Raw genomic sequence first — 27,556 nt, 5'->3', positions numbered from 1 at the left:
TGATTATTCATCCACTACCCACTCCACCTCACATAGGGCCTCCTGACTGAGGTTATGCAGTGATATTCCTAACACAGTCATAACAAAAATGTAATGTAATATAATGTAATGTAGAAATGTAAATGGTATGTTTTGTAGCCTGATTTTCAGATTATATAGTTGACGGGAAACACATTTCAGACATGCAAATCAGGACGGTGTCAATTAAAATACAGTGAAAGTAATGCATGAGCAGTTGCTTTAAGGAGTAAGGAGATCAGGTCAGTTTTAAGTGTAAAGTCGACTGCATTATTGGTTGGGTGTGTGTTATAAATAATGACTGCACTGGTTATTTTTCCAGGCTTTAGCCCAGAACTCTGAACTGAGAGAGCGCCTGTGCAAGATTCATGCTGAGTCCCGCATCGTAGAACCCACACTAATAAATCTCACTGCCCCAGTGCAGGTGGGTGCGGGAATGCATGACTATACTCTCCCCTCCCTCATCATCATGATTATTACCATCTCTGCCTTTATTTTCACCCCACACAGTCTGTTTGCCACAGAATGAATGAACTGTCTATTCCCCCTCATCCAGATTCAACACATGTACTCTCACCCCCTCACTCGGCTTTCGTTGTCTTATGATGATAATGGCTATATATAAAATGAACTGAATTTTCTTCTCTACATACATTTCAGGGAACACTGTCTCCTCAAATAAGATGAATTTCTATGCTTTTCTATCTCAGTGATGTGGTTGTGTGCACACACGTCTCACCAGAGAAGACTTGTAATCACCTGGCTGATCGTCTCCTCAAGGAATCTATTTGCTTGCTTAATCAGATTTGCTGACCAGAGAGTGCGAACTGATCTACTTAATCACGTCCCTGGAAATTTGTTGAACATACAGTGTAAAACTAATGGGCTTCCTCTGAGATGATCTCCAGGCTAATTAATCAGTCACAGCGGGAACAAAGAATAGATACGCTTGTCCACTTCAATGTGTTGTTATTCTGTGGAAAATAGTATATGTCTTATCTTAATCTTAATTGTATTTGACTCATTTTGACATGCAAACAAAGAGAGATCAACATCAACTTCAGAGCCAGAATTGGTGGTAGCCTGTTGCACAGTATGACAGGAGTGGACTTGCAGCCTCTCACAAACAGATGTTGAAATTTTCCACAATGCATGTCTAACTTCATAATTGCTATGATGGTAATGCCCTGTTTTCATTCATAATTATAGCTTTTGACATTGTCTCTCCTAGAAACAGAACTCCATGGATGAATCCCGTCCCCTAGTGCACCAAGTGTCCAATGAGAGCAGAGCTTCTATCGCTGAGTCGCTCTCTGAGTTCTTTGATGCACAGGAAGTTCTGTTGTCTGCTAGTTCCTCTGAGAATGAGGTATGTGTGCATGCAAAAATTTTACCGTCAGCAATTGAAATGATGCATCTGCTACTCAGAGCCGACCCGTGGCATAAACTTTCGATGTTGTCGTTTAGGGCCACATAATGAAATTATTATAATTGTTATTGGTGGAGTAATTTATCTTGTTTAGGGCCACCAAAAGCCTAGGGCCGGCTCCGCTGCTACTAATGCTTAACCAGAAGGGCTGCATGATGGAATAGAGAGAAAAAATTATTCAGAGAGTTTTCTCTAGATAAAAATTACGACCAGGGGTTCTAAAATAATTTATAACCCCACTATCACCTGGCAAATAAAAGCCAGGCCTTCAGGCTGGGATATTATCTATATTGTCCCTGAAAAATCTGTCCAACCTTAAAACCAGTTGTGGCAATTCAGAGCCTTTCTATCAATACAAACTATGATACAGTCGCTGTAGAGAGAAAAACATGCCTCGTAACTTAGAGTTATGTGTGGAGGTGTCGAATTCAGTCTTCAAGACGAGCGTCCCAAACAAGTCTTACTTCTGTCTCCTCCTCCTCCTGCAGTGTTCAGGCCTGTTCAGACAGCAGCTCCAGCGGAAGCAATGTGAAAATGGGAGTTAATTACTCTGATCTAAAAATACAGAGGCTAAGGTGTAAATTTGTCACCGGTTCCTGAGGGAGCGCTCATCCCCCGTGCATTAGATCTCTGCTGGTATGACAGGATGTTGAAAGAGACCTGCCCAGTGCCTGGCTGCGGGTGTTACTGAAGGTTATTTACTAGCTGTCAGCTAAAGGACTGTAATAATGTTTTTTAGGCTTCAGAAGATGACTCGTACATCAGCGATATCAGTGACAACATGTCCATGGACAACTTCAGCAACGAGACAGAAAGTGAGAGACCAACCTCAGGTGAACTATTAGGCAACGGGCTAAAAGCTGCTATGATACTGTGAAATATTGATTTTGAATTGTACATAAAATAACCCAAATCATTCAGAATTCTTGGTTTTGTATCCTGACTTTACCAGTATTATGATTCCTAATTCCATACACATTTCCTAGTTGCTTTCCCCATACAAAGTGCTGTCAGGGTCATATTTTGACCTCTCATATCCTCTGTCTCAGGCTGTGTGGAGAATGGCGCCCTCCTTAGCCAGCGAAGGTCCTGCCTGCCCTCGCCCAGCCCCAACAACAGCACCATCAGCCTGTGGAACATCCTGAGGAACAACATTGGCAAAGACCTGTCCAAAGTGGCAATGCCAGTACAACTCAATGAGCCGCTCAACACCCTCCAGAGACTCTGTGAGGAGCTGGAGTACAGCGAGCTGCTAGACAGGGCTGCGAACACACAGGACCCGTTTGAGCGTATGGTGAGAGGGCAGATGCACCATGAGTTTTACTGTATTTCGCCTGGATTCCACCGGGGGCGGCTGCGCCGCGTTCCGGCTGCGACGCAGTATTGTTCCGTCCTCTGCACGGCTTCATACCACACCGGGAGCGTTTCAGGAGCGGAGCGTTTTGTCTGGCCAACTTGCTGATTTGGTCATTTTTCCTTGATTTTTGTGCTTCTACCAGTAGGCTACGTAGTTAAATGGTTTCTTTTTTTGTCTGTTTATTGTTGTTATTTCCTACTTTGTTGTGCTGTGCCTACAGACAAAGTTAAGTCCAGTTATGAACGACATGGATCAAAGATTTGTGGCTGTGTTTTAGTTGTTAAAAATACATTCATCCTCATAATTATTTCGTATCTATATTTCACATACAGTGCCTGTAGCAGGAGGAGAACACTTGCATTTCTTCTCCTTTTCTCCTCGGTTATAACGTAGATGATGTGATATACGATCGGGAGTCTGCACAGGGTGTTTTATTTTGAAAATTCACCGGATGCTCTACCGTTCCTGTGTCTGACTTCCTGCCCAGCTCGATCTGCTCTGTGCAGCTTGACGCGGCTCGACGCGGCTTCCGTCAAAAATAGACTAGGCGCGTATTTTTAGCGGAGCAGAGCGGAGAGCCGCTTCTGGGACGCTTCTGAAACGCGCTGCGGCGCGTCTGGTGGAATCACAAGCATTGTCTAGAGTGGCCGCGATCAGCTCCGGCGGCCGCGTCGCAGCTGGAACGCGACGCAGCCGCCTCCGGTGGAATCCAGGCGTTTGCGTTTGAGTGTGTGGGCAGAGATTCGCTTTTGAATGCAAAAAAGGGAGGCCTGGCTCAGATCACATGTACACCTCCAGGACTCATGGGATTCCCTCTAATAGAAGCGCACACACGTTGCTGTTGCTTAGGCTAGTCCGTCAGCCTCTAATAATGTTTAAGATATTATTTGTTCACCTGGAAAGCATATTTGGTCCAGAGAAAGGGTATTCCAGGAGTGTTATAAAGAAAAAATAATGTCCTATCCGGTAGTCGCAAGAGTTAGGCGACTACCTAGGGCAGTACTAGGACCCCGGGGCAGCAGAAGTCACCAGTAATCTGCCACTGGCTGCTGGCAGTAGTATTGCACAGTGCCAGCTCTGCTCCCACAATTTACATGGAAAAAACCCTAATTCTTGTCTGTAGATTCTGAGTAAGAAGATGGCACTATTCTACTTCTGTGAATATTTCACTTTTGCTCACATTTGCATTGATTGACTTCTGTGAGATGGTGTTTGTGGGGTGAAATTTGTTCGTTTTTGTGTGGGAGGTGTAGAATTACAGCCTGTGGAGTTGTCTGGTTATAAATGACTATGTGTAATGAAAAGCGGCTGAAGCAGCCCAGTCTGTGGCCTCCCATTAGGCTGTGGAAGTAATGATCAGTGGCTTAGTGCAGCTATCAGTGGAGCATTCGGACAGAAGCCCATCACCCACTCTCACCCAGCTAAAATTAGTGCCGTTACTTTGCCCATTATACTCAAACGGAGAGAAAATGTGAACTGCTGGGAATCAAAATGGGATTTCACACACAGTTATCGGTTCATAAGTGTCCTCATTAAAATGGACAGAAGTTCTATGGGCCTCAAACAGTGTAATAATTGGTTCCTCTGTGTGTGTAGGTATACATGGCTACGTTCGCTGTATCTGGGTATGCATCCAGCTACTACAGAGCTGGGGGAAAGCCTTTCAACCCCGTCATGGGAGAGAGCTACGAGTGTGATCGGCCAGATAAGGGCTTTCGCTTTGTTGCAGAGCAGGTATGTAAGAATCCCCATTTCTGTGCTATCACCATTTTGGTAATCACAGGATTCTGAAACTGCACTGAAAACACTCACCGAATCACTTTAGTTTACGTTACCTACTGTCTTTTCATCCTCAGGTCAGCCATCACCCACCTATCTCAGCTTGCCATGCTGAGTCTAAAAACTTCACTTTCTGGCAAGGTAGCGGAATACAGAAATCCTCTATTGAGTGTCTGAACTCATGCACACTGACCATAAAGATTATAATTGATGAATGTTAAGGTCTCTGATGACTTTTCTGTGATTGATTGTGCAGACATGAGATGGAAGAACAAGTTCTGGGGGAAGTCAATGGAGATCGTTCCCATTGGCACTACGCATGTAACTCTGCCTGGGTGAGTCTCTTTTACCCTATTCACTCTTAGACTGTATTGTGTGCATGGGCACACACACACACACACACACACACACAAACTAATGGCCTCATCCATTGAACTGCAATATCTACAGGTGTCACATAAAAAGTAATGGTGTTTTGATTTCTCGCCCCAGATTTGGAGACCGCTATGAGTGGAACAAGGTGACGTCCTGCATACACAACATCCTGAGTGGGCAGCGCTGGATAGAGCACTATGGAGAGATCTCCATCAAAAACTCCAGCAGTGACATCTGCCAGTGCAAGATCACCTTTGTCAAGGTGAGGCAAGTGTGCAACAACCTTTTGGGTGCAAAGGTCACGTTCAAGTAATAGCTGTACCCAAGCTATACAAGGTGTTGAGGTTTGTACAATATAGACCTATGTAGAGAAATAGAGGGAGTTATTACATTTCCATTTCTCATGATGAATGAATTCTTTATTTTGTTAATGTAACATTTTATACCATTTTCGACTACGTATATATATACGTATACAAGAAATTCATAATTGTGCCACAATATGTAGGTATGGCTTAGCTTATCATGGGTCCTTGGTACAGTAGCCCTCTCTCTCTCTCTTTCTCAGTGTCTCTCTCTCTATATATATACAGTATATGTTTCTAGTGTCAATGGGTATCTCTCCGTGAACCCCAGGGGTCATGACCAAAACAAGCTCTTAATGAGAGAAAAAGGCAGTTTTTACATATATGTGTCAGCTCCACCTGTAGTAAACCCTTTCGTTTCCTCATTAGTCAACAGTCCTTCTACATAGATGGTGCTCTTCACCTCTTTGCCAGAGACAACCCCTCGATGTTTTCAGTGTTTGATGTCTGGGAGCCACTGAATTGGTGCTCTTTACTGAGAGGAGAAGGTTAATTGGTTGCAGTGTGTGCCTTGTTGAAAGGCCTCCTGAAGCTGTGCAGGATAGCAGGTCGAGACATGTTAGAGCTCATTATGTATCCTCATCTTCTGCGACTCTCACACTACACACACACATTACACACACTGAGCCCAGCAACAGACACTGGGCTCACGACGATTTACTCAACAGCAACATCTGCTGACTGCTAGAGGAAGTTATCGTGATCTCAGTCTGTATAGTCCATCCTTACCCTCCTATCATAACACACACTCTTCTCAGTCCTAACACACAGATATCTGTAACATCATGCAGTTCATCTTGAAGGATGTTCTTTCCCGGCTGTTTTTCCAAAAACAGACCAGCCCCTATGTACACAGACTTATAGACAGACAACTCTTTTTACAGGCCAAGTACTGGAACTCATGCGTGAATGAGGTGGAGGGAACCATTACAGACCAGAAAGGGAAGGTCATCCACAGGCTGTTCGGAAAATGGCACGAAGGGGTTTTTTGTGGGGACCCGCCCTCAGCCACCTGCATTTGGAGAGCAAGTACGACAAATCAGAGCGAAACCAAGTGAACTTGCATTTATCAAATTGTGTTTTTTTTCATAAGAATGTACTGAAAGCCGTTTGATGATAGATGGTATCCCCCTATTACAGTATCTGATGCAATTTATCTTGGTTGTATGAAATGCAGATGCAATGCCAGTCAACCATGAGCAGTACTATGGCTTCACCAAGTTTGCTATTGAGCTGAATGAGCTGGACCCGTCTCTGAAACTGCTGCTACCACCCACAGACACCAGACTACGCCCGGACCAAAGGTGAGAGGTCAAACCACTACAAGGAATACATTTTTGCATCCATCATAACCTTAACCTTGTATGAGTCAGCCTCAGCCTTCTGCTATTGTATTGCTATATTGAATAAATACACTTCTACTATCAAAACCAGTTCTTTGCCTGTGAATATAGCTTGTCATAGCCTGTCAGATCACACCTGACCCAAAATCCTCCCTGGATTGATAGCAGATGGCACAAATTATGTCAAGTAATTGCCTTTGTTCGCATGCCCTTGCATATTGTACACATCTAGACACAGTTACTTTTCTTATTTCTGTATATTCCAATTGTAGATTAATGTTTGACCATGTTTCCATACTAAAAGTGAGTGTGTCTTGTTGGTAGACTGCTGGAGGAGGGGAACGTAGAGACTGCTGAGGAGCAGAAACAGAGGATTGAACAGCTGCAGAGAGAGAGGCGGAGAGTCCTAGAAGAGAACAACATAACACATCAACCTAGATTCTTCAGGTAAATATCCATATTTATTGGTCTCTCACTGAAAAGCAAACACACGTCTTAGGCCCAAATAGTGCTATACGCTGCTTATGACACTCACAACAGTTTGTTCTAATAACAGTTGACAGTGTAAAATATTGAATTTCATCATTGTACTTGCCTTGCTTTCATAGTATTCATTACTGCCTGGTGTTGTTTTGGTCTCCTCAGGAAGTCAAAGGATGATATCTGGGTGAGCAACAACACTTACTGGGAGTTGAGGAAGGAGCCTGGCTTTTCCCAGGTGGACTGTCCCGTGCTGTGGTGACCCGTGGCCTGCAGATTACGCACATTTTGACCTGCTGTTTCTACTGTGACCCAGGCTGGTTCTGGAGATGCCTGAATTCCATAGTCTTGCCATCTATCGTTCCACATTCATCACTGGTTGTCTTCTTTATTGCAGTTTATCAAAATGTATTGCCTTAATAGCAAGTGCTTATCTAAGTTGTGTAAACATGTTTATGCAAGCATATTATACGAATGTTGATAAATTTAGGCAAAGTTTGCCCAGTTTTCCACCTATTATGTTGCACTGTACCAATAAAACTGAGCACAGAAAATCTACTCGGTACAAAAGATGATGAAGGAATTCTGCGAAGTAGAAGAGGAATCCTTTCTGTTTCTGGTCTACACTAGCTTAATCTGTATTGACACAGCTGGTCACTTCAGTTGTCATCTTAACATGGACATTCTCTACCTCTGAGATGAACTAGCCTTGTTATACCATTGATTAGGTGTACGTGTCCAATATTTATTCTGCACCTGTCTGATGCCTTACTGGTTGAACGTATATCATTTGATTAATTTATTTTGGTGCGTTTGTTAGATGTTTTAAAAAATGTATGTTTTGTAAGGAAATCTTAAGAACAACTAGAATTGTTCAATTATCTTTAAATCCTTACTGAACCTTTTCTTTTTTTTCTCACAACAGTAATTACTTCTGCTTTTTGCTCAAACTGTGTGAAATGATGCTTAATTGTGAGCAACAGTAGAAAATTTCAAATCCAGACATATTTCACTTTTTCCATTGCTCCATTGTCTAACTGGACCCTGGGCCTTGGGACCTAAGTGGGCAAACCTATGCTCCATGAGCTCCAATAAAATCTCTAATGCTATGTTTTTGTGGAGTGATTTGTTAATGCGTGTCCACAGACTTTGATGGCAATGACTCTAAGTTTAACCCTTTCCTGTGGTTTCCATTTCCCTCAGATAATGACTTGTCAAAGCTCGAGCATGCACTTTACAGACAGCTGTGGTATTTTGGTTATGTGCCAACAGGGGAAGACAAAATAACTGAATCATCTAACAATATATGAATATCAAGTACCAAATAAGGAGCAAGTCCACCCTTTGCCTTCAGAACAGCTCCATTCTTCCTTGCAATATCATACAAGTCTTGAACTGTGTGTAGTGGGATGTGGGACCTTTCTTCAAGAAGGAAAGCCTCCAGTTTTTTGAGGGATGAAGGAGGTGGAAATCAACTTTGCGCTCCAGAACATCCCATAAAGGTTCAATGACGTTTAGATCTGGTGACTGGGGAGGCCTCGAAGGTGTTTGACTTCACTCTGGTGTTCAAACATGAAGCCCCTAACAAATTTGTTTATATATGGGGGCATTATCATGTTGGAACAGTCCTGGCCTCATATTCCTTGACTGTTATACGATCATGCACAGCAATCACCTGACCTAATGTTTCCCTGAGATCAATGCTCATACCATTAACAGTTGGCAACAGACATTATGGGTTCAAGGTATCCTTTGGCTTTGTCCAAATATAAATCTGTTTGGATGTAGGAAAAAGGGTGAAAGATGACTCATCAGGCCATATTATTTTTTGCCATAGCTGAGGGTTTCAGGTTTTGTGCTGCTTACACCATGACATGCGTTGGCCTTTGAAAAGTGTTTTCCAAAAATGACGACCTTGACATAAATGATCAGCTTTAAGGAGCTCACAATATACAGTTTGTGTTGAGACTGTGTCACAGAAGTGTTGACTCAACTCTGTAGCTGCCTCATGTTGCTTTGAAAACTCATAAAAGCGGTGACCTCTTTTAAACCTGACACACAGCTATGGCATTCAACTTGACTCGCCTACATTGTGATTTAGTCACAATGTAGTTTAACACAATGAGTTAAAGTCCTTTTAACGTTTTGTTATTTTTTATTTCATTTTTATTGCCCACCCACTTCAGTATGTTTACTGCTGTAGGTGCCTTAGCCAAGCTCCCCTGCCACCTTTAAGTAAATGCTTGAGGACAAAGAAGCATTGACAAGCCATTTTTCGAGACAGAAAGAAAGAAAGTACTCTATCCGTTCAATAATGCTGACTGGGATATTCATTTTTTGTTGTGACACTCAGCTGGCTAACACTTTTTTCCTTAGTATGAGTGACACCCTCTGCTCCCTCTAGAGAGGGCGGGGCGTCTGTTCATTCGTTTCTTTTGTCCCTCTCCCTCGACTCGCCTGCTGCACACTCTGTACCGCCCGGCCCGGCTCTGGTGTGGGGCAGCGGCAGCTTTGTCCGACCTAGATCAGCCTAAAGAGAAAGTTTTCCGTCTGGAAGATTAGGCTTCTCTCACAAGGACTTCGAGGACGTGGTAACTTAACATATTGCATTTATTTCACTCATGATGCGAGCTTGCATCTTACAAATAGAAGATCTTCCGATTTCGATCACAACAATGTAACTGGAGACCAGTTTGTAGCCTACTCAGTTTACATTTACAGATCTTAGGTAATAGAGATATTTCTTTTCACTTGACCCCCTCTGATAAAGTCAATCAAAGAACAGATTACAGCAAATGTGGTAACTGGTATACAGACAGCGCTTCTCTGTCCATTTTGCGGTTGTTATTACAGACGTGCGCTTGTTTGTTGCCCAGGTTAGCCCACATGGGCGGGGCTTTCCTCACTTAACAAAATCTATCGATCATTCAAATAACTCCTCACTCCCCGGCTCTCTTTGATACAAAACCCGTGCACCCACAATTACCTGCTGCAAAACTGTATAACATTATAAACCTATTGCATTCACAGGTTGCTGTTAGCCAGCGAGGAGATGTTCGCCACAGCTACAAAAAACTTCGTGGAGGAAGTAGACCACGATGGTTTCCTGGTCCCAGTGTCCAGTCTGAATGACAATATTGCTCTTCTGTCACTGGTGGTCAAGCGCAAACGTTTCTGGTTTTGGCAGAAGCCCAAGTATCTTTCCACTGATTTTAACTTCAATGATATACTAACAGGAGACACACCTATACAGCCAGGTAAACGTCAAAACTCCTCAGAATGCTCTACCACTTTCTATAGTAGTATTATAGGAGTATTATAATTTTTGTTTAATTGTTTGAGACCACATCACACTTTAACTGTCCCTGTCCACAGTTGTCGTAGAGACAGACTTCATCAAGTATAATGGGACGTTCGGTGACAACATTCAGGGAAACATAGACACAAATTTGGTCCATTCCAGTGTGACCTTGCAGGGGAAAGACACATCCAAACTGCAGTCATCCTTTGGCAGTTTGAAGAAGGAGGAGGTGGATGTGCAGAAGCTGCTTCGAGACTCCAGAGACAGGTTAGTTGTCCACCTGTACCCGCTGTCCTATCCATTATATTATGGATATGAAGTATGGTAAAAGTGAAAGATAAGTCTGTAACAGAAGTGCAATGGCGTGACTGATCTTTGTCCAACCATAAAGTTGTACACACAACAGCAGACCCGGTTGAATATTAACACTCACAAGAAAGTTACTGTTTTAGTATAACATTTACCATTTTTAGTCATAGAAAATATTTTAAAGAGCCACATCACTGTAATTCTCTATAAGTTTCACAGTTGCAGTACACTTTTATCCTACAGTTATAATCTACCTTAACTTTTCCAAACCTGTTGCCAACAAACCACAGCATTGACGTGTTTTAAAATATTCAGTGTTATGTGTTTGGTTCTGTCCTCTAGGGTCTTGGACATGTCCCATTGTCTGATCCAGCAGACGAAGGAGAAACACAGGCAGGTGTTTGGTGTTGTGAAGGAGCGGATTGTGACGACTCAGCCGTGTTCGGTCATAGAGGAGGTGCAGCAGACGGGACAGTGTGGAGGAATGCTGAGCCTCTGTGGGCCCAAGAGCCCCAAGGTATTTAACGCTACACGAAACTATCAGTCTCGCTGTATAATGGTCTTCGTCCTCATCATTTTAAAGAGCTTCTGATGTAATTCACATGGTGTTACGGTCGCTAACGCTTTCACAGCAGAGAATGCCCAGTCAAAACACTTCCTGTTCTCTTTAGGATGTGCTGTATAGACCGGTCATTTCCTCTTTCTGTCACTATGTAAAACGTAAAGGAAAAATCAACCCTCTGATACTCTTACACTGTTACATATCATCAATTTGTGACATTCAGTTTATTCAAGGAGTTATTTTGTGATGAAGTGTTGTAATTAGTGTTTTTGGTGCAGCCACTTTCCCTCAACCTGCCTCATTTACTTCTACTTCATTTAGTGATTTCCTACATTTCCCAGAATGACTTTCAACAACCTCCAGAGAAAAGGGTGAACTTGCTGCATTCAGCTGTGGGTTAAACACGTGGGTGGAGACAGGGAGCAATAGCGTTTAACGTTGGTGCAAAATAGTGAGTCTAGAAAGAAGCTCTTTGTGTTTGATTCTGAGCGGATGACACCAGAATTTCATATTTACCGTTGATGTCTTCGATAGCTCAAAGATTTTCTACTGTCAAACTCCACTGTAGCTGCGCTTGAAATATTTCAAAGTGACACCACATCGTCTATATTTGGCTTTCTTACTCCCATTTCCACGGGAATAACAAAGATACACCAAACGACAAAATGGGCCCAGAAATGTGAGGTACATCGCCAATAGCTATGTTTTAACAGTGTTAAAATGTTTTAGGGTGGATTTTTCCTTTGAAACAGGCTGAGATTTGTGCCTCAGGTTTCTCAAACTGATAGATTTTGTTGCCGTTCGTGTTTGGTTTGAACCTGTGTTGTTATTCTGCAGGTGTCACTGAAGGAGAATGGAAGCCTGAGCAAAGACAGTAACGTTACCATGGAGATTCCCTCTCATACTACCATTGCCTATTCCCTCATTGAACTAGAGGTCAAACTCAACGGACACTATGGTGAGTGAGTGTTCATTAACTTGGGAAATTAAATGGATAGACTTTTGCAATTCTGACAAGTGGAAGGAACTGCGGTTTAAACTTCCAATCTTTCATATGTGAGTTTTTTAAATATTTTCCACAGAGCTGTGTCTGATGTCGGACACTCATGGGGGCTTTGAAGTGGATGGGCTTGGTATGAAAGGATTGCTGGGTCTCTCCGGTGCTCCTCTGCATGCCTCTGAAAATAGCAGCCTGAAACCAGGTAAACGAATAGGAGAGTAATAATAGTGTTTTCCCCCCTCTCTTCTCCTCTCTGCAGACATAAAAGCATGTGACTATAGATGTTATGTTCCAGCTGATGACGTGTTCAGAAACACATGTTGTTTTCAAGTCACAAAGGGCTTCTAGAGATCGGAGGCCACGTTCTCTCTTATCAGATAATAATGATAACTGTTTGTAAACAAGTACGTTGACTTGTATTATAAGCTCTCTTTAAACCAAGGATCTGTATTGTCAGACCACACTGTGTGCAGTTTACTTTAGTTTTTTTCATATTTGATTCTTAGTTTTAATCTAGTTAAGTTTTAGTTGAACTTTTACAATTTCAATAGTCATGCTTTTTTGGATTTGGTTTGTGATGCTTGTTTTGTATACATGCTGACAGAAAACTGTCTTTGGATGGCCACACTAGCCATCAATGTATTGATAATGTATTGATGCAGTATTGATAAGTGGTCCGGGCCTATTCATGATGTGAGGATGCTCTCTCTTCTAAAACTGAAAACAATTAACACTAATTTTTAGTTAAATTCAGTTAGTTTCAGTGTTTTTCATTAAGTTTAATTTTTCCTTTTTATTTTGCTTTGCTAAAATGTTTTTTGTGTGTAGTATTAATAAGTGTCTAGTGTTGTCTTTTGTCTTTGTAAGTGAATGATCATATGTGCCCATTTTCTGTGTTATTTATCCGTTGACAGAACTGGACCGACTGAATGGTCATTTCCTTCTGCTGTCGACTCTCGCTGCCTCCACACGCCTCCCTCTGCTGCAGCACCTCACCGCAGCCATGGAGGACAGAGAGACTGTTAGTGTGCTGCAGAATGTGGTGAGGAGGACAGCGGGTTCACAGAGGCTGTGTCAGCGCAGAGACACGGTTATTATACTGTAGAGTTAGTATTATAAACTTCTGGTGTGTTGCATCATTTCCAGGCCTCTTCCTCTCTCTCTCAGCTGGACCAGATGTGCCTCGGTGCTTGGCCCGACTTGGAGGATGTTAAGACGGAGACTCAGAGACAGAACATCCAGGCTGTGTTGGACCTTTTGGAGCCGTCTGGTAGAGAAGAGCAGACTTCTTCAGACCAGTCCCCATCCGTTCTTAGAGCCTTTCACCTCATTATCAGCGCTTTGGATGGTGAGGAATCTGTGTTCAATCTTGTTACTTAGTGCAAAACAAAACAGTTAAACAAACTCTGCTTTAACTCATAAATCTGTAAAATTCCCTCAATCATTTTACAGGACTGGAGAAGTGTGTGCAGAATACCATGAAAACCTCAGCTACTGAAGTTCTGTTTTCATACTGTGTTTGGGGGACTTTGTCTTTCAGAAATGCCAGATGACTGTCTTGCCGTCTTGGGAATGTGCTGCAGTCCCACAGTCCTGCAGGCCCTGGAGCTACTGGTTAGTACAGACTGTTCTTACGAGGCTGAATACTGCAGCCTGCATGTTACAGTATGTGAACTTAATTTCAACCTGTGCGTTGCAGTGGTTTAGTTGTTTCTATCCTCTCCAACCTATTTCAGGTGCAGTGTGTGGCGGGAAGCGGAGAGTTGCCTCTGAGCAGTGTGGGCCTGGCTCCACTGACAGAGGAGCTCTATGAAAAGACTGAGCATCTGTTTGCCTCCTCTAATGTGACCCTGAAGAGAGACGGGGACACGCTGAGGACAGAGATAAACCAGCAGCCAGGAAACCTTCCTCTTGTCCTGTGTATCGCTGTCAGGGGCCTCGCCTCATTGGCCCACTGCGGTTGACAATCTACATGAACTATGGAGACACTTTTATTTCTTATGGACAATATTAACATTCCACAGCAATATGATCAATGTGACCACACTAAATTAGTATTAATGCTTCTAGCTAGTAGTTTTTCTGTGTTGTAATATCAGTGTTTTCCCTGAATTCTTTTTGGTGCAGTAAAGAGGCCATTTTACTGTAGGACAATCATATAAAAAGTACTATTATATGGACACAACTGAAGTTGTAGCCTCCCTGTTTTACTTGCACAATCTCTGATATAGGACTTTCACTGGAAATAATTCAATTAAATTGTTAATTCAGTGCCTGTTGGTACCATCAGCATCAATGTATATAGGGTGAATTCTGCAGTCTTAAAAAAAAATCTTCGAATACAATTCTAGTATTTGAATAAAAAAGACAGAACCAGGTTTAATCCAACCCCTCTGCATGAGGCTGGTTTACAGTTTGTATTGACAAAGGAACTACTTTTCTTAAGTAATGGAGAGAATTAACTCTTTTAATACCTGGTCACATGCTGCAATGACAAGGCCTCTGGTTCTGACTAAGCTAATTTAGGGAGATGTTATTGAAGCAATTAATGTGCCTCTCTGAAATAAATGCTACGTTTGTCATTTTATTTCAATGTAATCTACAGTAAGATTAGTTTTCATAGCTTTCTCATTTGTCATGCAGACCTACAGCACCCCTCTCAATGCATACACACTCAAACACAGATTATTAGTTCAGCTACAGATTACTAACTTGAGGGTATAGTAATCTCAGAGAAACAGATACTTAAGTAAACTGAGAAAATAAATGACTAAACTAAAAGATTATTGAACTGGGGCAATAGATCTGGGATAGATCAGTTAAGGCCTTTTCCTTCTCTCGACTAAGATCTCCAAGGGGCTCCATACTACTGAAATGAACACTGTTAAATTATTTTATGTTTGGCGACAGCTATTATTTCCGAATTTCCTTTTAATTCTGAAGCAATTTTCGTTTTAGTCTCAAACTGTCGAGGAATGCAGGTTTGGCAAGTAACTCTGCCCACAGCACAAAGTGAAACCAAAGCGGGTCATTAGAAAACACCAGTTATTTATTTGACATCTGAAAATACATCTTTTCTCAAATATTGTAAAATATACCTTTATAAGTAAATATGGCCTTTATTTAAAAACAGTTAAGTTTCAGTAATATCACATCAAAAGGGATGGTTCACTGAGATGCAGTACCCTGTTAAGAGTCCCGTGGAAGGTTTTTCTGTCTCCCAAACAAACACAAACACAGCACCATAGAGACTGGGCTAACAGTCAGAAACATTTACGTACATTGAATACTGACCTAAGTGTCACAATCAATATAATTAATGTAATCTGTTGTGCTTGAGTAAAAGAAACGATGGGGAAACACAACAGTATTAGTTTTCTTCCTGCAACAACAAAGAGTGACTGGCATGAGCTCACTATGGTCAAAGTTGTAATGTGGACATTTCCATTTATAAGGTTGAACTCCAAAATAAGAGGCCAGGGCACAACTGTAGCCTTGAGGAAAAAAGGAGGACTTGTTATAAGAAAATATTCGACATTATTCAACACAGATGACAAAAGATTTGTAGTGACAAAATGAGATGAAGTACTGGAGGCATATGCACTGTAAACTGTTAACATTGAGGTATCCTCCTTTTCATAAACCAAGCCCTCATCATCTTTCCAGAATAAATACATTTTACCTATCTCACATACAGATGTAAAATTAAAATAATGGTCAAGGACAATGGCAAATCTACATTTTAAAACATCCTCACACAATGATCAGTATTTTTTTCCCCAAATCCATTTGAACAGAAACATAAATCACTTAAAAAAAAAAATCATTTTTGCCAATAAATAAGTACACTTTCTGTGTGTTGTAAGTTGCATAGTGTGCAGAAGGGTGACTCTGATGCAGCTTGGTGCAAGACCCAAATTCACACGGGGCTAATGTCCAACACTTTGTCCGTGTGTAGTACAGTGTTCCATCTCCCAGCCCGATGATGGGTGGTCCCCTCCCTTCCCAGGCCTAGCAGCTTGGACAGCGGCGTCTGTCCAGTAGGGGGCAGAGTATCAGTACACCCAGCTGACTGGGACCCACTGGGGCTCTAGGGACAGCCGCTCCACTGCCTCCTGAAGCTTGTCAAAGGCCTTGTCCAGATTGTCATTGACAATGGTCAGGTCAAAGTAGTGGCTGTACGCCCGGCGGATCCTGGCACTCTCGTCCACAGTCTTCTTCAGATCGTTCTCCTGTTACAGAGAGAGATTCTGTCCATCAGGATGATCATGTGTGACAACCAAGTGACAACCATTTACAAAACTTTCAGTTCAACTATATTTCCAGAATAGTCAACCATTCACAGGCCCATCACCATCTAGAAATACTTAGGAACCATGAATCCTCTCTAAACTCACAGTGAGCAGTTTGGTGGTAAGTCCAGCATCCACCACAGCTTTGTGCATAGCTCTTAATGTGTCCAGTTCAGGAGCAGCAATAAACACCACAAATGGCATGAACTCAGCAGTCTTCAACACTTTCAGGGCCTGGGCACAAAACATATCAATGCAACAACCATCCACCACCAAAGCTCACGGAATATCACTGATAGCACCCTAGAGGTGCGTGCCCATGACTAACCTGAGGGTTGACGTCCAGGATGCAGGTGCGGCCCGCCTCCACCACTTCGTGGATGGAGTCGATCTTGGTGCCATAAAGGTTGCCATCGTACTCGCCGTGCTCCAGGTAACGGCTGTCCTTGATGTCCTTCTCCATCTCTTCTCTTGTCACAAAGCAATAGGACTGGCCGTCTCTCTCCTCCTCCCTCGGGCGCCGCGAGGTGACTGGAGGGACGAGGTGAGAATAGGTAAGGAGTGAATGTAGTATAACCTGATACAAAACTTGTGAAGGCTGTGAAAGTGAAGGCTAATTTAACTGCCTCAACGTTGTGCCTTGCACACTCACAGGGGACAGTGGTTCCATATCGCAGAGGGTTGATGACAATGAGTCTGTTCTTCAGGCTCCGCCTGCCCACTCCCTGGGCTCCAATCAGAACCAGCGTTTTCCTCTGGAACGGCGGCATCTTGGCCACCTCCTCATAGATCTGCAGCTCGTAACGGTCAAATTCTGGTCAAGGCAGTATACAGAAAAGCTGGATGATTAGCTTATTTTTATGCACACTTCAGCACTGCAAAATGTTGACAAAATCCCTTCCTGGATGTGGAAAAAATTATGATCAAAGGCAACATTTTATGAATACATACCTGCATTCTTAGCAGTGAGGTACATCATTTTTTTCTTCTTTTTCTTTACAGTTCGAGTTCCACAGAGCATGCCTGAGAGAAATAAAAATATGTCATTACACCACATGAAGGCGCTAAAGGCAAGCGTTTCCTGGCTTTCTTGGATAACTGAGCATGAGTAGGTGGATTATGTTGTGGGGATCTAGCAGTGTAGCTGTGTGAACAACTGTACCAGAAGTATCCCAGTCTCTCCTCACAAATGCTTTCCTCTTCTCCTCCAAGAATTGACTGGGGATTAGCCCAGTGGCTCCACCGACAACGCATGCCTACAGGGAAACCAGGACAGACTACAGTTGATAGGTGCGTGGCTTGAAAATTTCACATAGGGCCAAAATACCTTGTATAGGTCTCGGGTGCCTTCCCCCTTCTCTCTAAAAACCTCTTCTTATTTGCTGATTGCAGTAGTCAGTATTACTGTTTGTCCCCAATTAGTTGAGCAGCCCTAGTTAAGGCAGTCCTCCATTTCATCATCACCCAGCCAATGTGTGTCTATTCACCTGCCACCAGTTGGGGTCTTCCTTGTTGACTACGTGAAGGATGTCTCCCTTGGAAAAGGCCAGGCCTGCTTCCTTACAAGGGATCAGGTTGTCTGTGGCCGGGTTGTAGTTGAAGTGTGGCTTCAGATAAACCTGCACATTGAACAAGATATCACACAGGAAGATTTTTAACCATTTTTTGAATTCACTTACACAAAGTTCGTACATCATTTCATTTTCAAAAATCCACACTTTTTCCAGACTTTAATTTCTTTTCATTTAAATACTTAGGTTGGTGTTCACTATGATTTACTCCAATAGTAATGTTGTCACAACTAACTATGCCACATCACTCGATAAATTAAGATTATTCTTCATAGCAACAAATAAAAATATGTGAGATGGCTGGGGTTTATAAAGACAGAAACTATATAGTCCTATGCATATTGTGACAGCACCCCAATATTTTTTCATACTTTTCCAAACATTTTTTTGCCATTTCCAAACTTATCAAGACCTAGAAATTACCTAATTATTTTTCCAAACATTTCCAGATCTGTGTAGGAACCATATATACACAGACAGCATACACAAGTTGTCTTTGTAGAAGTCAAACCCAACACGCAGATAACCAAACAGTGGAATGAGTTAATTAGATCCCTCCCCATCACAAAGGTCAGTGTCTGACATAACCTCATACATCAGGGCTATTCAACTTGCCACGGAGGGCCAAGTCTGCAGGTTTTCATTCCAACCAAAGACTACATCAGGTGATTTCACTGATTAGCATACCTTCAACCAGACAGGAGGAACTAATCAGTGAAATCACCTGGTGCAGTCTGTGATTGGAATGACAACCTGCATACACTCGGCCCCCATGGGACATAGTTGAATAGCCCTACCCTACATAGTACTCCTCAGTGTCAGCTGCTGTGTGTGTTTCTGTATAGCAGTTACAGTAAGGAGGAAAGGGGGTGTTCCTGGGGGTCTGTGAATAGGGGTGTGTATGTGTGGAAATGCCTGAGGTGTTCTCCTCCCCCACTCCACCTCCTTCTGCTCTTCCTGCTCATGCTACTCCATGTCCCAGATAGCCTGTGGAGTGTTATTAATAGACGCTCCCTGGGCTCAGTTTCAGACGCCTGGCATTCTGAGAGCACCCAGGTCAAGCAGCTCTCACCCACTCCCTGACAGGTACGACCCCCTGGACACATGGCACGCATGCATGCACATACACGTCAACACAGATGCACGAGCACATATGATAATGATTGCAGTCAAAATTAAAAAGGGCGTGTCAGAAAAACTGCACATAAAAATAATGAACTTGATTTATCTATGTGGAGGTAAAGCAGGTTTTCAAATCCCGCAGGTTTTGTAGTTTTCTATAGGTGAAAAGCTAAACGGGAAACTCTCCCCCCCTCACCTGTGGAGGTGTCGGCGTGTCTCTGTAGCTGGGCAGGACCTTGAGTGTGATGCTTCCACTGCAGTCCTTCAGCAGCTCCTGGAGGTCAAGGGGGTTGCTGCCAACCTCGCGACCGTTCACCTCCCGGATTATATCCCCCGTGTGCAGCATGCCCTGCCTGTCAATCGAGCTGCCGTGCAGGATCCGTGCGATCACCAGCTCTCCCCGCTCCACCCGGAACGTTACCCCCTGAAAGCGAGCGAGAGACATGCGGTATCTTACATCCACACTCCATAAATCAAAAGGGGAGGCCCATTTCGTGGGTCCGTCTGTCCGGTTGCTGTGAAAGAATGCATTCATACCGAGTTACCATGTAAAACAGTTACCCTTTTCTGACAGTCTGACGGTCAATAAAACAAGACTATCTATAAAGCTGTTACAGCCTAATGGGAGCGCTAAATGTTTCCTCTGCGTAGCTGTGGTTGGTATCAACGCCTGACTGACTTACCAGTGGTTCCCCAGCTTTCTTCTGGATGCCAATCATCCTGACAGCATCAGCGGGCATGAGCGAACTCGTCAACAAGGCATCGCTGTTCACTGCAGCATGGGGCATCTCATAGCACTTAGCAGCCACTTTGTCGTGAGCCTCTATCAAAGACTGAGGGAGAAAGAAGAGGGAGGGAGAGAAGCAGACACAGAGATGAGACGTAGCAAGCTGGGTTTGAGGAGAAAAAAGCAATCTCTGTATGCATAACTTATCTTGGAACAAATTTCAAACAGCTTTTGCTGACTGAAAAAGACAATATTCAGCGATATGTGGTGCATACACTGATATACTAAGAACCTGGGACCTGCAATGCAACACCAGTTTGATATATTACCATGGCGCAATAAAGACATAAATCAGTTCATCACTATGTTAAGTGCACATTCCTCAAGCACAGAACTATTAAGACATTTTAACGTTTATACAGACAGAACACTAATCTGATACACAGAGAAGAAAAAGCAGTCTTGTTCTTACCCCAGCAGACAGAACATAGGTTTAGCATTGGTGTGAGATTGCAAAATGCATCAGCCAATCTGAGCATTTACTGAAATACTAGGTGACAGAGTCTTCTCCCCCTCGGTTTACCCACATAGCTCGGCCTGCCATTGGCCCACGGATATAACCCCCCCACCCCCCCCCACCCCCCACCCCCCCCACCCCCCGATGCCGCAGCCTGTAACTGGTGGAGAGTATAAGAAGGGCAGGGCGGGTGACAGGGAAGCAGAGCAAGCAGAGCAGCCCGACAGGCACTTCAGATGAAATTAGGGGATGGTTAGTGTAAAAAGCTCTGACATCCATTCCACATGATTAGAATAAGAGCTAGACTATTCACTCAACAAGTGAGTCTCTGGTCTATTCGTCCCCAACAACCCCAATAACAACAGTGTCCAAGTGTAAAAGTGCAGCAAGGCATACTATACCTGAAAGTGAGGTTCCTGAAGGATTTTGGCGAGCTCGGCAGCCGTAGAATCTTTTTCTGCCAGGTTGTTGAGGGAATCCAGAATCTCTGTCACCAGCTGAAGGTTGTTATCACGCACTGCTTGCAACTTAACTTCCTCGAGACGCTCATGGGCCTACACACACACACACACACAACCACTTCATCTGGCTGTTTGCTAGCAGCTTGGAACTTGCCAATCCACTTAGTTATGATGTTCACTTAAATTCATAATGAAATGAAAAATGTCTTTTTCACCTTGTTAGCCAATTCTCCATATCACAACATAAACCTATTTAACAATAATTAAAAAAAAAAAGAATAAAAAAAAAAAGTACAGTTTTGTTATTTTTATATATCAAAATTCCTTTACTTTTACAGGAAAATGTCATATTTGTAGTGGTTACTTCATGGTGTACCAGTAGGCGTACATGAAAATTCCAGCTAATAATACCATAACAGATTTTTGAACCTCCACCTCTCCCATCACATAAAACCCTGTTTCCTTTTCCTAAGAAACCATGGTTGCGTTCCCAGTGGCTGGAATTTATTCATTTTGAAGAATCCAGGAAATTGTGACAGCTCAAGATTATGTGCAGAGCATTTCATAGTGGATTGCTTCACCAGCTACATCGAGCGTTCAACAGGATTCATGGACTTTTCTCTTTACATGTTTGTTACAGTCTAAACCGCCCACTTTTGCACACTCCCTCCCTGCGTTATGTCCCACCCCAACAATTGTTCAACATATGACCACATACAAGAGGTTATGAGACAACTAATGAAACATTACACCAGAAACTATCTACAGACCCCTTTTCCAGAATGCAAATGCAATATCCAAGGCAAATAGCACAGTGTGTGTCAGAAGAAGTGATGAGGACAAGAGCACGCCTTTGTGACAGTTTTTCTGTAGAAATCATTCTATTTATAGATATGGCAGTCAAACCTGATGACCTCCATCTCCACTGGATATTCTCTCTGGATAATCTTATATAACCCATTTGTATGTGGGCTCTGTGAACCTGATTAAATCGTGTGAAACACTGTTTTAACTGGTGACAATAGAAAGGTTTATTCAAGTCTGATCAAGCTGCAGCAGAGATGCAACTGTTTAAGGAGGTTATGCAATCATTCCAAGTGATGATGTGTAGACCACATGAAGTCTGCCATAACACCTTGCACACAGCAAAGCTAATGGTTGCTTCTCTCTTCTCACAATGTGGACAGTAGCTTAATCTGTTTCAGAGCAGAGCATAGGTTCCTGTAGGTTAGTTATAATTGTAACACAGCCTATGGCAGGATTCTCAGACATTTCTGCCCCAGTTTCTTGCCATTGCGAAACCTTTTGACTGGTATTTCACTGTTCATGTTATACATAGATGTACAGCTGTCCACCCAGCCATAACCAGCTCTTACACAAGCATGGAGAGCATCCATGGAAAAAAACATAAGTGAACCTCCTTTGGTGCAACTGTCAGGAAGAGTAAATCTTCATGTCAATACCAGCAAGAGTAGCATGAATATAAGTCAGGTACCTTCCCAGGAGACTGACGGTCGAGTGTGTGGCTTGTGACATTTATTCTGTCATTTCCCAAGCTCAAAGTGACATTTACTCTTCCTCTTAACTGTACAAGCTAGAGGACCGGCTAAAGAGATTACGACTGTGTGTGTGTGCGTGTGTGTGTGTGTGTGTGTGTGTGTGTGTGTGTGTGTGTGCAACAGAGTGAGGGAGCAGGAACGAGTGTGTGTATTACCTTGGCGAGAGAGCGGACGATGGGGCTCTCCATGATGCCTCTGAGGAAGATGAGGTCAATATCTTTGGCTCCCGAGGGCAGGTCTTTAAGGTTGTCCAACACCTGCTGCATGGCTGAAGAGGAAAACACACATCTAGGATAAGGCAAACAGAATGCCAACTATCACACTGCTTGATATTTGTTTTGCTTTGACAACGCAGAGAAAAATCTTTACTAAAATGTAGAAGATTGCCATTGGGCTGTTGTTGCAAGTGTATGGAACAAACTTCAGCTGAAGCAAAAAATCAAAAAAATCAAAGTCATATTCTGCACACTGCCAAAAACGATCTCGACTAAAATCTATTGACACAAATGCATTGTGACAAACAATGAAAAAAATTAGCAAGCGCATCAACAAAAAAACTACTAAAAAAAATGTTTTACTATAAATAGATTTCAGTGCCAGTAAAAATAAGGACATTAATTAAAATTCTGAGCTATTCAAAACACTGATGACAAAAAACAATGTGACCTTAATAAGAGCTAACAAGGCAAGAACAACAACTGGACAGTCCATCAATGGACCAATTCATAGAGAATGTCCCTCATTTCCATTGCAGTAGCAACAAGCACCCACAGTCACAAATGAATTGTCCTCCTAACAGATCTGCACTATAGTGGCTGGGAACACACAACCAGAAACTAAAGCCAAATTAACTGTTTTTGCAAACATGGCATGTACAGCTAGTAGCAGTTAGTCAAGTAGGTATGTAAAAAATAATCAATTACTCTTGTACTTCCAACTGGTTACCTGACCATGAAAGATATGATTTGTGCATATTACAAATCATATTGCTCAGCAAACTGAAAAACCAAGCATATACAGCCAATACATGCTGTTATTGTTTTTTAAAGGTTGGACAGTTGGAAAATAGAAAGGCAGATAGGGTAATGGAGACAGAGTAGAGAAAGGCCTAGAAGGATTCGATCCTAAGCCAACTGGGCACACATCAGGCTCCGGAGGCGGCAGACGTAACAACTTGACGATCTCTTGGCACAATACAGCCATTCCAGTGGTAATTTCATTTTTGAAAAACAGGGAACAGTTTTGGAGGCTTTTGGAACAGGTCCTGTCCAAAAGTCTAAACAGGCCTTTGCCTTTGAGATCTCACCTGTGCCCGACTTTGCATTGGCCACAGTCATGTTTTATTTTTTTCCTCAGCTCAGGATGATGAACCTCTCTAAGCACGGTCAACAGCCGCCCACCTGCTCGCTTACAGACACCAGAGCACCTGGAGGGCTGGAGAAGGCAGAAAACCCACTGCCTGTCAGTATATGCGCAGATCACCATACAAGCCAAGTCATGAAAAGAAGCAGGCCTAAGACATTGACAGTTCGTGTTGTTGTACAGCACATGCAGACATGGAGACGCGAGAAGCAAACAATACTGAAAACATTCATGTGTCTTGGTGCTTTAGGTGCATGCTACCACAGCGAGGACTTATGAATTGAGAGAATGACAAAGAGGGCCATTGAACGACAAAGGATGGGTTTCCCCTCCTTCTGGCTAAAGGTTGTGCCAGCCACACACAGTGAGGCCCCCAGGGACACCCTGTACAAACATGCTCTCCAAACAGAGTGGGGCAAAAACTGCCCAGCCAATGCCTTAGTGGGTAGGTGGACAAACAGAAGAATGGGCTTTTTGAGCACAGGCAGTCCCATTCAACTGACTATAAATTCTGAACTGTACAAACATCATAAATGCAGCATTGTAATCTATGAGTCTATCCAATTCATGCACACAATGTCAACAAAGACAGCAAAAAAGGCAGATAATTATTCTGATGGAAAAAGAAACATGGAAAGTAGGCTAAGCTCTGAAACTCACCTACGAATTGTGCTTGAATCCAGTGCAGCACTCCGACACGGAGCCCCCTCTCTCTATACAGCACTCATCTGGTACCTCTGGACAATAAAAAGGAATGGGAAAAAATAATTGTTATTTTTGTTACTTGTTGGAATGGTCCCAAACAATTACTCATATAAAAGACTAAATAAAAGCCTAATAATAAAAAACCCTCTGGAGTATTGTTTAAAAGTAGCTCATTCAAGTAGCTTGCTCTGACCCATGAGTGCCTTCATTGCCCAGACTGCTCATGTTCATTCAGCAGTATTATCATGCACCCGTTCTGACTGGCCACTTGAATCATGTGACCCGTGGGTTTAAGACTCATTTACACCAGCAAGCCAGATAAAGCTTAGAAAGAGTGTGAATGCAGAGAATTAACTGTACTATGTTGATTCAAAAGATCAAAAGTCAAAGTAGTAACTACAAGAAACCTTACATCCTATGAGACCAGTTTTCAGTGAATTAAACTGAACATGGAGCCACAGTATGTCCCGGGCTCCTAGTTTTCAGCTACTCTTTTGGCACCTCCCCAACATAGTCTAATTTTTGCATCATATATAACAAAACACAACAGAAACATGGATTCACATGGTTTTCAGCAGGCTGTATCTAAACTACGCCAATAGATGTTTTCAAACTTTAAGTATGCAAAGATAACGCAAACAATAATTCATGCATTAATTTCCTGTTCAGACAAACTTATAAAGTTTTGTTTATGGATCCTGTTTGACTGCATCCAGCTGAAGTTTGATCGCAAGTGAGCAAAAGTTTTTGAGGGTTTCCTCATGAAGTCAAAACATGAAAGAAAAATAGAAAATCTGCATAATTTCTCATTATCCATTATAACTCTGCTGATTAAAAAGTTAATGCTGACAGTGAAAATCAGGTTGTGACATGGAAATTAAAGCAACCACTATAGGCAGCAAGTGATGGAAACTGCCTTCAATGCTGACCTTTTAAAGAGCATAGCATGGTTTGGAGTAGGCTACAGTCAAGTGTCATGACAAAATCCGCAGTCTGGTCCAAAATTACAGGCCTATAGCTGTCAGACTAACTTCATCAGTACCTCTCTTATGTGTCAAGAGGAGCTTTGCGCAGCTACTGTGTGTGAGCAGGATGAAGGAAGATGGTGCAAAGTTGAGTAACAGTAAGTTGCCTAACTATTGTGGATTTGTTAAAACACTCCAAGCAGGATGTACACACATTCTATTTGAAAACATGCTTACCATCTAGCTGGAAATTAGACTAATACTTTTGTATCCAACTGTATTTTGGTGGATTTTGTTTATTTCATTTGATAATTTGAAGGGTTATTTGGATATCTGTGTGAAAGAAGGTCTATATTGTCTTCAGAAAAAACATGTGAATAACACTGAGCTATGGACATAAAGATATCCACATCCACTTTGAAACATTCTACAGACCCATTTCACATAGTTTTTAATCATATTTGGCATTTGACTGATGTGAGCTGTTGCCCTTTGTCACAATAGGGCTCTCAATATCTAATTTACAATCCTAATAAGTTAGCAACCAGTCTCGATGAATGGGCCTCAGTTTGAGAGTAAATGCACAAACAGCTTGTACAGACAGAGGCATACCGACTGAGCCTCCATCAAACACATGTTTTCACCAGAGAGAACAGTGGTGGAGAGGCTCTGTTACAGGCGGGGACCAGATGACAGAGCGGAGTCGAGGCAACGCTAGATACTGATCCAGTCAGACTAGTTTGTATCACATGTAAGTCATAGGGGAAGATTAAAATCCGTTACCACATAACTTAGCGTTAACTAAAACTATCCACTTCACAAATCATGGTGGCAGTATTACCAGTGTTGATAGTCGCAGTAAGATTACAATTTGCTGTCACGCAAAAGGCGCAGTAGGCACGTGTAACGCGTTTTCACCCAATGTGTGGGGCTGCTTCTGGTCTTTTCTACAAGCTTAAATCAACTACCTTCGCTAATCAAAGGTGGCAGAAACTAACTGGAATACACAACGACCACAGCTAACTTAAATCAACCAAACAGCAACCGCAGACTGTCAGGTCCTCATTAACGTTACTTCCATCGATGCTAATTCTGTGCCAAGTTTGTGTTAGCTAACGCTAGTTTGTAACGTTAGCTCATGCAGACAAGTTACTTAGCATGCTAAATTAGCTTGCTTATTATGCCAGCTAGCATGCGTTTATTGGTATTAACGTTAGACATATTTGGTCGATTGGTGACTGATATTGTTACCAAGCACTAACGCGTGGCTTTAAGCAAGCCAGCACTATTAAAATAGCCAACCTCGTTTGTTTAGTGTTGTTCTCTTGCTAAATAGTTTTTTTAAGAGTAGCTAGCTACAGTTAGCTGCGAATCCAATCACTAACACAGATAGCATGTGGCTGAAATTAGCTAGCTAGCTGGTAACTCAATTGTATACTGAGCAGAGGACCCATGAAGTTAGGTCAGGGTATGAACGTTACTTGAGTGTCTGGTGAAAAGAATTAGCCTGATGAATACTTTACCCAATTTTCTCAGTATGATCCAGTCACACTTTCATGCCTCCATTAATTTCAAGATCTCCAAAAGCGTAGATGATTTGCGCAGTAGCGGTGCATTTCCAGTCCCTGCGCCCCTTCCCTTTCAAGCCAGTGCTGCTGTACTAATTGAGACATCCAATGTGCTCCAGCCCACTGAAATCTGTGGTCCACCGTTACAGTTTACTGTAAATTATACAGAAGCATGTATCCCATCTAAATGAATTAAAAAAACTCTAGTTTCCACTGTCTGAGAAGAGAGAGAGAGAGAGATAAACTATGGAAGGGGGATTAAATAGCATATATTCAAGTTTTGAATCTTCAAAGAAGCTACAATAGTTTTTATCCCTCAAATTCCACTACTTCTAAACATATATGTAAAATACTCTGTGATACTACTTTTAATTGGGTACTGTGCAGAC

At 42.5% G+C, this 27,556-nt stretch overlaps 3 protein-coding genes across 8 annotated transcripts in view; 2 read left to right on the top strand and 1 right to left on the bottom strand.

The window, feature by feature from the left end:
* Positions 1–8,247, top strand: part of osbpl3b (oxysterol binding protein-like 3b) — a 30,838-nt gene extending 22,591 nt beyond the window's left edge. Inside the window, exons 12-23 of one of the 3 annotated variants that reach the window (XM_071532809.1) lie at positions 341–442; positions 1,250–1,387; positions 2,187–2,280; positions 2,497–2,741; positions 4,401–4,538; positions 4,661–4,724; positions 4,840–4,918; positions 5,076–5,220; positions 6,208–6,352; positions 6,501–6,627; positions 6,991–7,113; positions 7,312–8,247. In XM_071532809.1, the coding sequence (XP_071388910.1) occupies positions 341–442; positions 1,250–1,387; positions 2,187–2,280; positions 2,497–2,741; positions 4,401–4,538; positions 4,661–4,724; positions 4,840–4,918; positions 5,076–5,220; positions 6,208–6,352; positions 6,501–6,627; positions 6,991–7,113; positions 7,312–7,408 (1,497 nt within the window). In that variant the 3' untranslated portion in view covers positions 7,409–8,247. The remainder of the gene's footprint in view (positions 1–340; positions 443–1,249; positions 1,388–2,186; positions 2,281–2,496; positions 2,742–4,400; positions 4,539–4,660; positions 4,725–4,839; positions 4,919–5,075; positions 5,221–6,207; positions 6,353–6,500; positions 6,628–6,990; positions 7,114–7,311) is intronic. The other 2 variants (XM_071532811.1, XM_071532810.1) reach the window with 2 other exon arrangements.
* A 1,372-nt stretch (positions 8,248–9,619) lies between these two features.
* Positions 9,620–14,876, top strand: gsdmeb (gasdermin Eb). Of its 2 annotated transcripts, none has more exons than XM_071532828.1 (10): positions 9,620–9,737; positions 10,177–10,403; positions 10,522–10,714; positions 11,099–11,273; positions 12,156–12,276; positions 12,401–12,520; positions 13,233–13,360; positions 13,486–13,666; positions 13,859–13,932; positions 14,055–14,876. In XM_071532828.1, exons 2-10 carry the CDS (start codon positions 10,199–10,201, stop codon positions 14,280–14,282), a joined length of 1,425 nt encoding a protein of 474 aa, XP_071388929.1. In that variant the 5' UTR covers positions 9,620–9,737; positions 10,177–10,198; the 3' UTR covers positions 14,283–14,876. The 2 variants fall into 2 exon arrangements, with proteins under 2 accessions (XP_071388929.1, XP_071388928.1); XM_071532827.1 differs by having other exon boundaries at positions 13,465–13,666.
* A 485-nt stretch (positions 14,877–15,361) lies between these two features.
* pals2a (protein associated with LIN7 2, MAGUK p55 family member a) lies at positions 15,362–27,242 on the bottom strand. 3 transcript variants are annotated; one of them, XM_071532817.1, is made up of 14 exons: positions 27,123–27,242; positions 24,590–24,666; positions 23,874–24,001; positions 22,723–22,835; positions 20,949–21,101; positions 19,987–20,136; positions 19,500–19,727; positions 18,098–18,229; positions 17,773–17,866; positions 17,562–17,633; positions 17,263–17,424; positions 16,939–17,141; positions 16,716–16,844; positions 15,362–16,550 (listed from the first exon to the last, which is right to left on the bottom strand). In XM_071532817.1, the coding sequence occupies exons 3-14, from the start codon at positions 23,902–23,904 to the stop codon at positions 16,374–16,376; spliced, it is 1,644 nt and encodes a 547-aa protein (XP_071388918.1). In that variant the 5' UTR covers positions 23,905–24,001; positions 24,590–24,666; positions 27,123–27,242; the 3' UTR covers positions 15,362–16,373. The 3 variants fall into 3 exon arrangements, with proteins under 3 accessions (XP_071388918.1, XP_071388920.1, XP_071388921.1); XM_071532819.1 differs by lacking the exon at positions 23,874–24,001; XM_071532820.1 differs by lacking the exons at positions 20,949–21,101; positions 22,723–22,835; positions 23,874–24,001; positions 24,590–24,666; positions 27,123–27,242 and adding an exon at positions 20,503–20,574.
* Between the last annotated feature and the right edge of the window lie 314 nt (positions 27,243–27,556).

This window comes from Centroberyx affinis, unplaced genomic scaffold (assembly GCF_046629955.1).
Source record: "Centroberyx affinis isolate AG114_WGS23_722 - 3 ecotype Tasmania unplaced genomic scaffold, CSIRO-AGI_Caff_v1 ptg002254l_1, whole genome shotgun sequence".
Taxonomy (NCBI): domain Eukaryota; kingdom Metazoa; phylum Chordata; class Actinopteri; order Beryciformes; family Berycidae; genus Centroberyx; species Centroberyx affinis.
This window is presented reverse-complemented; position numbering and strand designations above follow the sequence as displayed.

Coding starts and splice junctions, on each gene's coding strand:
- gsdmeb (XM_071532827.1), top strand. CDS start 10,199: ATGTTCGCCACAGCTACAAAAAACTTCGTGGAGGAAGTAGACCACGAT. Junction 13,361..13,464: donor TTAGTGTGCTGCAGAATGTG/GTGAGGAGGACA, acceptor CATCATTTCCAG/GCCTCTTCCTCTCTCTCTCA. Junction 13,667..13,858: donor CATTATCAGCGCTTTGGATG/GTGAGGAATCTG, acceptor TTTGTCTTTCAG/AAATGCCAGATGACTGTCTT.
- pals2a (XM_071532817.1), bottom strand. CDS start 23,904: ATGACTGTGGCCAATGCAAAGTCGGGCACAG. Junction 18,230..19,499: donor ACACGCCGACACCTCCACAG/GTGAGGGGGGGA, acceptor TTCAATGTGCAG/GTTTATCTGAAGCCACACTT. Junction 16,551..16,715: donor TTACCACCAAACTGCTCACT/GTGAGTTTAGAG, acceptor TCTCTGTAACAG/GAGAACGATCTGAAGAAGAC.